Source organism: Caloenas nicobarica, chromosome 5 (genome assembly GCF_036013445.1).
Source record: "Caloenas nicobarica isolate bCalNic1 chromosome 5, bCalNic1.hap1, whole genome shotgun sequence".
In the NCBI taxonomy this organism is placed as follows: domain Eukaryota; kingdom Metazoa; phylum Chordata; class Aves; order Columbiformes; family Columbidae; genus Caloenas; species Caloenas nicobarica.
The window spans coordinates 56,630,587-56,642,742 of record NC_088249.1 but is presented as its reverse complement, the minus strand read 5'-3'; the positions used below and the strand labels follow the sequence as shown (position 1 = coordinate 56,642,742).

At 42.6% G+C, this 12,156-nt stretch overlaps 1 protein-coding gene across 2 annotated transcripts in view; it reads left to right on the top strand.

Moving 5' to 3' along the window:
* The window catches only part of DENND2B (DENN domain containing 2B), a 176,855-nt gene that overhangs the window by 101,102 nt on the left and 63,597 nt on the right, over window positions 1-12,156 (top strand). For both annotated transcript variants that reach the window (XM_065635154.1, XM_065635155.1), the window contains 2 exons: window positions 2,657-3,868; window positions 7,770-7,906. In XM_065635154.1, the coding sequence (XP_065491226.1) occupies window positions 2,657-3,868; window positions 7,770-7,906 (1,349 nt within the window). The remainder of the gene's footprint in view (window positions 1-2,656; window positions 3,869-7,769; window positions 7,907-12,156) is intronic.

Sequence of the window (12,156 nt, the reverse complement as noted above, 5' to 3'; positions counted from 1 at the left end):
CTGGGATTTAAAAGAATGTCAAATATCTCTAAGAAGAGATGTTGTACAACTTCTGCAGTTTATGCAAATCATGCTTTCCCCCTTTTCCTCTTGTCCTATTGAGTCAACAAACTTTTTTATGACAGTGAAAACAACTTAAAAAATATTTCTTGGAGTGCAAGGAGATGAGGGACTATGCCTACAGTATTTTCTATATAGTGAGTCAAAGGCAAATAAAGGATTGTCAGCATGTCCTTCACCTCTGCTGTCCCATTATTGACTTTACCCCAGTCATTTTGTATTTTATTCTTGCTATTGTCAATATGGATTATCATTTAGAATCTATTAAATAAGTTTTAACATGCTAAAGCATTCCTCCTTGCAGGGTCTGCTCCTATCCCTTGGCTGAATCCTGCCAGTGGATTTAGCCAACACATGACTTTAAAGACTGCAGTGGAGGATCTAGTCTTTATATGTAAAATACGCTTTCACCAGGCAATACCTGTTTCATTGAGAGAAATGTCAGTGCAGCTCTGGAGCCAGGCCTGCACAACATGCAGGAATTAAGAGAATCTGATCTCAAGTCTAAGATAAAGGAGTGTCAAGAATAAAATAAAATTTATGACTTTGTGGTATTAAACTGAAGAGACCGAGAGATGACAGACGGGAGTCATGAAGAACCAGGGCACCCCACCAAGTCTGAGGAGGCTGATTGAGGTTGCATCTTCAGGCATCGTAAGGGTAGTTGGGCCAAAGTAATTCCAGGTGATTCACTACAAACAAGTGTTGCAACAACCAGCCAAAACTATTAACCGCCTGTCACCTACCTTTGATCTACTGAGATCTCTTAAGACACCTATCTGAAGCTACATAGAATCTCAGGAAATTTAACTTTTAGGATGAGAAGAGTATATTCTGACATGCATCTTTTCTGTCCTGAAATTAGGAAGCTTTAAGCAGCTGTTAGTGGAGTATTTTCTATTGTCTTTGGCATGAGATCTCTCTTTTCCTGTGGGCACATTTATTTTTCAGAACAATGAAGAAACAGAAGTCATCAAGCAGTGCAGCTTCTGTTCCAAAGAGACTTGATTGTCACAGGACTCTAAAAAAGACATAAGTTCACTTTTGTGGTAATTTAATCATTGTCCTTTTCTGACCAGAACTTTCCTCTTTTGGGATACTTCCGAGCTTCACTTGCAAAGTATCCACTGCAGGTAACTGGGATGAAATCTGATAATTTGGTTTGGGAATGTGTTTGAAGGAGAAGAAAATACCTCCTTTGTCAAAGCAAATTTGTCAGAAATTGTCCCAGTGCTCTGGACTTTCAGATTAGTGCACAGAACTTGGCACCGGTGCATGTAGGTATTGGCCGACCTTTGGGGAGAAAACCATATAGCAGCAGGGATCTTCTGAATCTTTTCTCCCTTTGCTATAGCAGAGACATTTGCTCCCATAATTTATTTTGGTGAAATAGTTCTTTCGTTTAGATTATGTGTGTACAGGACAGTTTACAAAAAAGCAACTTGTTGTCCACAGTCTTCACAGAACAGAAACTTAAATCTGCATGCAAGGCATTACCTTTGGGTCTTTCTTCTCCCTTCCATGGTATTTGGAACAGAAAGGTTGCTAAGGCAAAATGTTGAAGGAGTCATGATTATTTCTGCTATGGTTTGTATGTATGTATTGTGGCAGATCAGTAAAGCCTCTTTTTTAACATGTTTTTGTCTTAATTTTCTTATTGTTGGCTCATTGGTGATGACCTAACTGATTAATGTGCTGTTTAATTTCCTAGTGTCTTTTTGTTCTTAAGAGTCTTTGCAACAATGTTCAAAATCCCAGTAACAATGCCTGATCTTGCAAACTGTGGCAAAAATTTGTTCTGAGGGTTTTTTCCTGGGTAACACTGAGACCTTTCTGTATAGTTGATATGCTTCAACAGGTACTGTGCGTGAATTAATGTGTTTTTTCAGTCTGTAATATTATCTTGATAAGAAATTCTGTTTGATCAGGAGAATTTAGTCTGTTGGCCACGATATGACACCAAAGACAATACAGGTCTTCCATTTGCTGTTTTATTTAGTTTACTGTATACATCAGGGACTTGAAATGCCGTGGCTAAAATACTGCAGCAGTTGAGCGTGGAGCTACTTTGCTTCAGATGTTATGAATTAAAAACTGACACATTTTAAAATTGGTTTGCTCACTGCAAGCGGTCAGTAAACTGTGCTCCTTGTTGGTCAGTCTTTCCCGTTTTTGTTGCAGTGGGAATCTTCCCCCTGACAATCCCCTCTTCCTGCAGGAGGAATCCTTAATTTGGGAGGCCAGGGAGCTGCACAGCTGGAGGTGGTAGATGCATTTGAAGCAACAGTTTGCTATGAGAACCTCAGCTGTTTTTAAACTTGAGAAACTTGGGAAAGCTGGGAATCAAACAGAGGTGAGAAAACCGGCTTTGGGTATGCTGAATGCTCTGTTCATCAGCTCATCACTGACATCAGTTAATTGCTGCCACCCCTCCACCCCCAATTCTGCGGCTCAATGGTATTCGGTGTCTTCATGATGCTTTGGGGTAGTTTTGTGGTGCGTAGGCATCCTCTGCTCTACCTGCAGCCAGAAGAAATTTGGCAAATAACTCTAGTTTCCCCAAGGACTTGATTTTTTTATTTCTTTCTGCTTCTAGGTGTCAGTCAGCCTCTCCACCGCCTCTTTTGTCCCTGCGAAGAAGCCCAGCCTACCCCCTCAGCGACAGCGAGGACTCTTGCCGCTCCACCCGGCTCACCAAAGCCTCCAGCTCCAGGTCGCGCCTCAAGGACTGGAGCAACCGCACATCTACGCTGCGAAGCACCTCCACAAGCCCGTCAGACACCGAGTCCCCGAGCCACCCTCTCAAAGCCCTCAGTGTGGGAGCTTTGGACAAAAGACTGTCTGTATTCAAGGCCGAGGACCAAAAGGAGAGTCCAAAGGACGCTCAAGATGGGGACACGATAGGGAGCCATCCACTCGCCCGGAGCACTCTGTCCTTGGGCACCGCTGCCAACTTGAGGAACCTCTCCCTCAGCCGGGCGAGTGTCCGCTCCCAGGCACTGGACATCAGGCAGAAGATCACAGAATGGGAGTGTCGCCGGGAGCTGTCCCCCAGGCTGAGCGCGTGTGCGGACAAGAGGGACGCTGGGGAGAGGTCGGGCAGTGAGAGCTGCCCCAGTGTGCTGACCTCTCCTTGCAGCGAGAAGACTTTCGACTTCAAAGGGCTCAGAAGAATGAGCCGAACGTTTTCCGAGTGCTCTTACCCGGAAACGGAGGAGGAGGAACTGCTGGATTCCTGCCATCGGTTCGAAAAGAGACCAGGCAGGAGCGAGCCTCCTGCTGCTGCTTTCCTCAAGGGCCACGTGAGGAAAGAGTCCTCTGCCGTGCTCAACAGAATACAGAAGATCGAGCAGGCACTGAAAGAGCAGCCCGGCAGAGGCCTCCCCCAGTTACCAAGTAGCTGTTACAGTGTTGATAAAGGGAGGAAAAAGTCTGTGACTCTGACTACTGTAGAAGGACTGAGTGAAACCCTAAGCGATGGCAAAGGAGGGAGTGTTATTTTGGGGAGTGAACCAGAAACACCTACTGAGGCTGAGAAAAGCAGTAAGACAAAACAGGGGGTTACTGCAAACTCATCTTGCCCTAAACTTCTCCTTGAAAGCCCAGCTAACACTGCGGTGAATCCTGTCCCCAAGCCCAAACGCACCTTTGAATATGAAGCAGACAAAAACCACAAAAGTAAACCAAGCAATGGTCTACCTCCATCTCCTACAGCTGCTGCTCCTCCTCCCCTCCCATCCACTCCTGCACCCCCCGTGACCCGCAGGCAGAAGAAAGAGTCGCGCTTTCACAGAAAATCCCAGAATAGGTAAAATTCAAGGAAATGTCTTATTATCGATCTTCTAATAAACAAACATGCTGTATTTTTTTAGTAACAATGTTTTAAATTCTCCCTCTAATGCATTACTTTTGACCTGAGAAATGCTAGGAATTGCGTGCAAGGCAAGTAGTTTTTCTGCTGAACTGCACTGATGGGATGCATTGGTACAATACCTCTACATGGCTACAGTTTGGGAATTCTCCAACCTGCATTCCTTAATTCCTGGAAAGGCTCTAGGCCATGTGTACTAAAGGTTATCTCATTCATTTTGGCACAAATGCCCTTACTTGAGATTTTTAATGGAGCATAATTTCATTATCCTCTTGTAGTAGGACCACAGCTGATCTGTCACAGTCCTGTCTGTTCACTGCAAAACATACCTGCAGAGGCTTTGTGTTTCCAAAGCTTATTACCGTAGCAGTTGTGTCAGTTTTATGCAATGTTGATGATTTTTTTTAATTTAGTGCTTAGAAATGTTGTCTTAAGTTACTATCAATAGCTGTAGAGGATTAATGCTCAGGAAAATTATATTTTAGCACAGAAAGGCCTTTATATGCTTCCTGAATTAATGAAGTGCAGAGTGTATGGCTAGATTTCCCCAGCAGCCTGTGGAGCTTGGCTTGTTTCAACTACATGATTCCCCTGGACTTTTTGGACATGGTACAACTCTGCTCACTGCTTGGAAAACTGTAGCTGGAGTTGTTAGTAAGCATTCAAAGTACAGCATTTTTAACAAGTTCATCTATCTGTGCATGCGTACGATAGACACACACTCTTGGTATTTAGTGATAAGCTTTGCAAGTAACTGCTAAACAGAATCTCAGTGCACACTATCAGTTCAGTATTTGGTGTTTGATGTTAGCTCAATTAATTAAAAGTTTATGTCAGCACAACCTGACCTGAAGTACGCTGAGGCAGGAAAAGGAGAAGAGGAGCCTTCAGATTCTGCTTTTTACTTTCAAGAGACACCTGCTTCTGAAATGGATCAAACAGCTCTTCTGGTGATGTCTGTTGTTTCTCTGAGAGAGGCGAGGGAGAATGCAGAAAGCCAGGCTCTGATTAGCAGTGCTTTTCTTTGTGTTCTGGCAATAATCTCAGTCCAAGAAAGTAAGTCTTGTTTTAAACAAGAGTTTGTGAAATAAAGCTGACCTCATTTTGTTCAGCACAGCATTTCCAATGTACGGAAGACCATAATTTTTGAATGTTCAGCTATAAATGATAACCTTTGTTGAAAAATGAAGGGGCAAGTGGTAAAATGGTCGGTGGGGTGGGTGGTGAATAACAGGAGATAGTTCTTGCACAGAATCACTGTGTGACCTACAGCTAAGTGATCAAAGTCAGTCTCCGAGTACACACACTGAGTTTGAGACCGTACAAGTCCTCTAAGAACCACGGTATTTTGTTACAATGACTTTTGAAGATTAAGTTTTAAAACTTCTTTCAAGAAGGGGTACAATTCATGCTTGCATCGGCTGCTCTGCAGGTTCAGTCTCCCATCGCAGCAGAGTTAGACAACAGGATGGTTCAGCAATGGAGCCTTAGCCCTGGGTGGGGCTAGTAGGTATGAGCCCAAAACAACAGCACTATTTATCAATTTAAGTTGTGATTAGTGGAGTATACGTTGTAGGATTTACAGTGTTAATCATGTATACCAAATGATTCTTGCAAATCAGTTTGACATTGTACAGGGTAGGTTTCCATTTGCCTGTCACACCTTTACCCTACTGTAGTTTGGTGATTTATTTGGACTTACCTCTGATTAATGATAATCTAAATCCAACCTCCTAAAATTGCAGGCTTGCCATCTGACTTCAAGGCTGAGTGGAAATCCTTTATAAAATCTTAACTTTATTGTCTTTGCTACTGTCCTTCCTTTAGTTCCTGTAAGCAGAACTCCAGCATTTACAAAGCACTTGACACCATACCAGTCATCTAAGAATGACAGCATTTTGTTAATATTAGTTATTGAAATCTCAGTCTCTGAACTGTTTGAGAACAGATGTAACTCATTACATCTACAGCTTGTAGCTGTGTGTTTCAGATTGAACATACATGTGGTTTGCACTCCCTGGAATGTCATGAGAATGGATGTGGATATTTATTTTTCTAATATTTTGGTTGAAAACACCAGTTTGTGGTGACTAATTCAACATTATAATAAAATGGAGAAAAAATCATATTTGCCTGCTGGCATAGAGCCAGTCTGTATTCAGAGGACCTCCTGTCCATGGTAGCTCCTGCACTTTAGATCGATGTGAGCTGGACGTTCCCTGGTGGTTGGAGATCCTCTGGCACAGACACAGCACAGGAGAGGAGTGTCATAGGACAGGCTTGGGACACCTGGACCACAGCTGAGTGCCGGTCCACAAAACCACTCCTGTGGTCCTATGCGGTGTCACTGCATCGTGGCATTTCCTTGAAATCTACGAGAGTGGGATATTTAACACCTTTAGAAAGTCTCGTTTCATACACAGGTATGTCTTCAGTGCCTAAGTATCCTTTATAACTGCCAGTAGGTGTGGAGGAGCAGATGTCTGAATCTGAAAACACGGCTTGTTTCTGCCACTATCCTGATGTGCATAACAGGGACCTGACTATTCTTAAGATTACAGAAAGGAGGGAGAGGGATCTCCTAAGCCTGTCCCAGACCCGTAAGTCTGCTCCAGCAGACAAATAGGAGATGCTCTTGTCAAATGCAGTGTCTGTATGATGGGCACTGTACTTCCTAGAGGGACATTCTTGAGTCAATTAACAGGCTGAAGTATGTCTCAGGAGACTCTGCCACTGCCATATGGATGTGCCATCAACATGTGTTTGACTCCAGCTGGGGAGAAGAGGAAAGGGGGTTGATGGCAGGATGATTTACTGTTCATCTGGCGTGGGTATCGATGAGTGAATTCAGGGCATCAGCACAGCCCCTGCAAGCCTTTCAGCCCCTGGGATTCACACTTCTCAGTGCAATTTTCATACCATTTCACCGTCAGCCCTAAATAGATGAAATGAATGCTAGCCCTTGTACAGCTGCAATGCAAACTGTGCACCTCCCAACTTCAGTGTAGATATTGCCTCAGAGAATGAGTGCTGGGCAAACTGGAGAACGGAGTGTGCTTGGGCTCCTCTTTACCCAGAGCTGTTTGGCAGCACTGGGACAGGTGTGGGTGAGAGGCGATTAATCACCTCTCCTTTAAGTACCCAGGTGGGAGACAAGTTTTAGGGATTTATCTGAACCAGTTACCCCTTACCTTCCTGCCAGAAAGCCCAAACCTTCGGGCCCCCAGCCACCAGTCTGGGCTGCTTGCCTACCCTGGAGAGCCTTAACTTCCTCCGTGCTTTGTCCTTTGCTGCCAGGGATTGACACAGGTTGTGCAAAGGAAATGGCTGATTTTCACACCGGTCTGCCTTTGGCATTTGTATGCTGACCTTTATGCAGGAACATATCTGGAGGTTGAAGATGTGTTTTCAAACTCCGGGCTACATCTCCCAGAGCAACTGGAGGAGGAACTCTCCGGAGAAATGTCTTTTTCTTGAGGAGAGATGGCCACATGTTTCTGGGGCCCCTGGCAAGAGCAAAGCGATTTCTATTCTGAGGACTGTGCTGCTAACTTACTCTGTAACCTTTGGAAAATGTCACATACTTTCTTGGTATTTTCTCCCTGTCCACATAATGGGGATAACAATAGTTTCAACCTCATAAAAGTGTCACAGATTGCTATATAAAGAATACTGTGAGTACAGGACTTGAGGTTCTCTAAAAGTTAGTCCTTAAAGCATGATGTGTAATTTTTTTCTTCTGGTCTTTTTTAATATATTTCTTAGTAAACAATGCTCAGCTAAGTATTTGAGTCTTTTTGCATTCTAGTTACTAATTACTTATTGTTTTAAACTTTAGAAAATCCTTTGAGTTTGAGGACGCATCAAGTCTGCAATCCCTGTACCCTTCCTCCCCAACTGAAAATGGGACTCAGAGCCAGCATAAATTTGGATCCAAGAGCACTTTAGAAGAAAACGCCTATGAAGATATTGTAGGTAAGAACCTGTTGCAGTTCATGGGCTCACAGCACAATGTTGAGCAGTTGTGGTCAGACTGTGCGTTGTTGAATATGTGCCCTGTGCAAGAACATTCAGTGCTGTCAGTAAAGATGGACTAAAATGGAGGGTAAATGGTTTTGATGCATCAGTGCAAATGTAACTCTCTGTCTGCATGCAGGAGGTCTTGATTCCTTTGGATTTCTTTGAGCAGTGTTGGAAACAAACTGGTCAGCTTTTTGCCGTGCTTTTCAAGAACCAAATCATTCTTTTTATCAAGGCCTTGGCTTGAAGCCTTGAGCGATGTAGAAGTGTGAAGAACTGAACTTGAGATAGTGTTTACAGAACTATCCAACAGCAAGATTAACCTCACAGGCCTTGTGTGGTCAGCCTGAGCTTTTCAGGACTGCTATGTGGACTGCCCCAAAGCAGTTGTTTGCAGCACCATTCCTTGTCTTCCCTCAGTCCCAGTTGCTGGTTAAAGAAAAATTAATTTCCTTTAGCTATACAGCCATCAGGAATGCACAACAAAAACGCTGTTTTGATTAAGCTTCACAAGAAAAACATGTTTCTTTTGGTCTTAGAAGGAAATGTATGGCCTATGCATACATTCTTTTAACATCAAAAAAGTTATAATTACCAAAAATTGGGCAGCCCTTCAGAGCACAGATTTACCACACAAATGATGAATGTCTGCATTGTTTTTAACTCTTTCAGTGTTGTATTATTACAAGAGATACAAAGGGCACTTCATTTTACTTTGGACAATGAACCTTTATCTACTGAAAACTGGAGGGCAACCAAGATAGTCGGGGCCCTGGAGCACAAGTCCTCTGAAGAGACACTGATAAGCTGGGCTTATTTAGTCTGGTAAAAACAGGACCTGAGGCACTGTAATACTGCTTACAAATGTTTGAAGGGCAAACAAAGATGAGAGAGCAAAACTCTTCATGGTCATATCGATACAGCAAAGAACAGTGGCCACAAATTGCAGCTTGGGGCTCTTTGTCCTTATACCCAAATTCTGTCTCAGGCTTGTCAGCCTCAATGAAAACAGGAATTTACTTTTTCCATTTTCATCTGTACTCTCCCTCTATGCCATTCAAAAAAATGCTTTCAGAACACAAAAAAATGCTGCTGTTCAGTGACTGTTAATAAAAATGAGAGCTTCTGTAGACACTAAAAAGCTGTTTCTGTGGCGAGCATCCTTATGTGATTGTCAGCCTTCTCTACGAACAGTCAGACCACCATGCAATTCACAGTTGAAAATTTATTACGCCTTAATTACAGTGCTTATCCTTTATCAGGACCTGTTAAGATGTAAGGTGGTAATGCTTCTTTTCCTTGCTTTGATTTGTTAAATGTCAAAGTAAAATCTTCAGGACTGGTAAGAAGCTTTCTTCAAATGAGAAGAAATCTTAGATTCAGTAAAACAAAATCTTAATGGGCTCTTCCAACTCAAGGGAACTATAAGACAGCTCCCTGCAGATTATAATTTGGGCATTTTGGCAGGGCAGTGGGAAGAGAATGCAAAATTTCAGATCTGTGGACAAACACAAAACGTCATTGTTTCATACTGCTTTTTAACAACCTCTTTCCAAACACTTCATTCAATACAGGCAGTGTGGGGGGAATACCAAATCAGTATAATTCTTATAAACTGTCAGGCATGATGAAAGACAAGCCAAAATAGTTTGATCTCTGGCTTTAAAGAAACTGTTGTAGTTTTGTGTATCACATCTGCATAATTTATACCAGTAGTGCGAGACTCCAGTCTCTAAGTAGCACTTTTGTACTCATGCAGAGCAGGTGTCTGTAAGAGTGAGTTTGTTTTATAGATTTCCATCTGCTTCGGAGGCATAAAGGACTCTGTCACTGCTGCTTTGGGTTCTCTTTGCAAACAGTTACCTTAAAGGTGGTGGTGGGTTTTTTGTCTATACCTAGTTGAATCTCCTGCCTCCCTAAGTGCTTTTGTAGGTAGTTAAAACATTGTTACTGTAGTAATAAATTCAATATAGTCCCCTCCCACCCTATCCCATGTAAAATTAAGATTTCTAAAGCACACAAGTGTTGAAACACAAGAAAAAAAGGCTATAGATCTTGAGCAACGCTCTGGGTACTCTAGTGTGAGACAGAATCAAAAATAAATGCAGGTTGGAAAGGATTCTAGAGTCAGCTGGTCCGACCTCTGTTCAGAGCAGGGCTACTTTCAAAGTTAGATCAGGTTTCTCAGGGCTACATCTGATTGAGTTTTCAAAATATCTTAGGAGGGTGGTTCCACTGCCTCTCTGTGCAGCTTGCTCCACTGCTTAACTTCCATTGTGAGGAACTTTTTCTTGATATCACCATGAAGGAATTTTTCTTTCTATCCAATCAGAATTCTCCTTGTTGCTATTTGTGACCGTTGCCTTTCATCCTTTCACCGTGCACCTCCAAGAACAGTCTGGCACGATCTTTTCTATAACCCCTTCTAGGTAGTGGAGGACAGCAGTTAGATCCCCGTGACCCCTGACTTCTCTAGGCTAAACCATCCCAGTTCTCTCAGCCTTTTCTCATTTATGTCATATGCTCCAGCACCCAGCCAACTTAGTAGCCTTGTGTAGACTATCTCCAGCCTGTTGATGACTCCCTGGTACTGTGATTACTCCCGATGTGCCCTTGCAAGGGCCAAATAGAGGGGAATTACCACTTCCTGTGACTTGCTGGCCACGTTCTTGCTCGCGCAGGCCAAGGTGTGGTTGACCTTCCTTGCCACAGGCACACTTTGATGCCTTATGTTCAGTTCCTTGCCCACTGGGACCCCAGGCCCTTTCTTTTGCAGAGTTGCTCCCTGGCCAGTCAGCCCTGACATGTACTGTCGCAGGGTTAGTCTGACCCATGTATGAGACCATATTCGTCTCAAACTTCCTCAAGTTCCTGTTGAGCTCTTCCTTCAGCTTGCTGAGGTCCCCCGCGACAGCAGCCCACCTCTCCTGTCTGTCACTGTGTACCGCAGCCTGGTGCCCCTCAGCAGGACATTTCTTCCTCACTGGAAAGTGGAGGAGAGCTGTGGATAAGTTGTGAATTACCTAGCAGAGAGTATCTTCTAAAAAACATATTTAGTATGAGAGATCTACAAGATACTGTGTTGGGGTATGAGTGCTCTCAGACCAGTACAATGATCAAAATACAGCTTCTAAGCATGTGAATGCTAGGATTAGAGTCATTGGTTTTGAGGTTACTACATGTCCTCATCATCTGATGCACATGCATGCTAAGCCTTTGTCTTTCTTCTGGTGTCCTGATGCTGTTTCCTTCTTTATTGGCCAGGACACTGATGAACTGCTGTGGCTAGTTTATATTATTCTGAGATCTGACTTAAAAAAAAAAAAAGTTTTAAGGTACATTGAAACCAAAAATTATTATGCTTTGAAATCCAGTAACATCATGAGCCAAAAGCTTTGTTTAATTTTGTAATATTTGTTTACACTTTAAGAGACAAAGTATCTGCACGTTAAGTTCAAGACAGATATTGGATTGGAACATAATGATCCATTCTGCATTAATCAAGAAGCAGTCAATAAAAGGGTGCACATTCCTAATATTAATCAGAGCTGTATTCCATGTGCAAGGAACCATGTGGACTTCATTCATCCTCTGTACTAGCACTCACAAGAACGTGGCAGTCATAGTAAACTTAACATTGTTTTGCTTTTTGTGGTTTTGAATGAGTCTTTAATCAGACCAAAATTGATGTGGCTTTATGAATCCAATTGGGGAAACCATGCTTGGCTTTGTGCAAATTCAAGAAACTATCATGGTATTAAGAGATGTCTGAGACAGTTGCTTCTGCTCTGTTTGTGGACAACAGAATTTCCTGTCATATGTACCATATGGTTTCAGTTTTCCAGTCTGTTTCCCTAAATGCAATTTAGATATTTGAATATTGTTATTTAACCTCTGGGGTGTCTGAGGCATTTTTCGCCTGACGTCTAGAAGAAAGCACTTGTTATCATCATGAAAAAAAGCTGAATGCATAAAGTGAAGGCAAAGTTAAGGGCACAATATTAAGTTTAACTTAAAATCTAGTAAAACCATGTAAATTATAGTTTGTGTTTGTAAGAGAAATTGTGTTCACAATTCAGAAATTAAATATAGTGGAAAACATCTTTGACAAGGCAAGCCTTCTTACTCTGCAACTCCTCAGAGTGCTGGATACAGTAGAATACGTGGAGATTTCCTCTAAGAAGACACTACAGAGGTGTGTATAA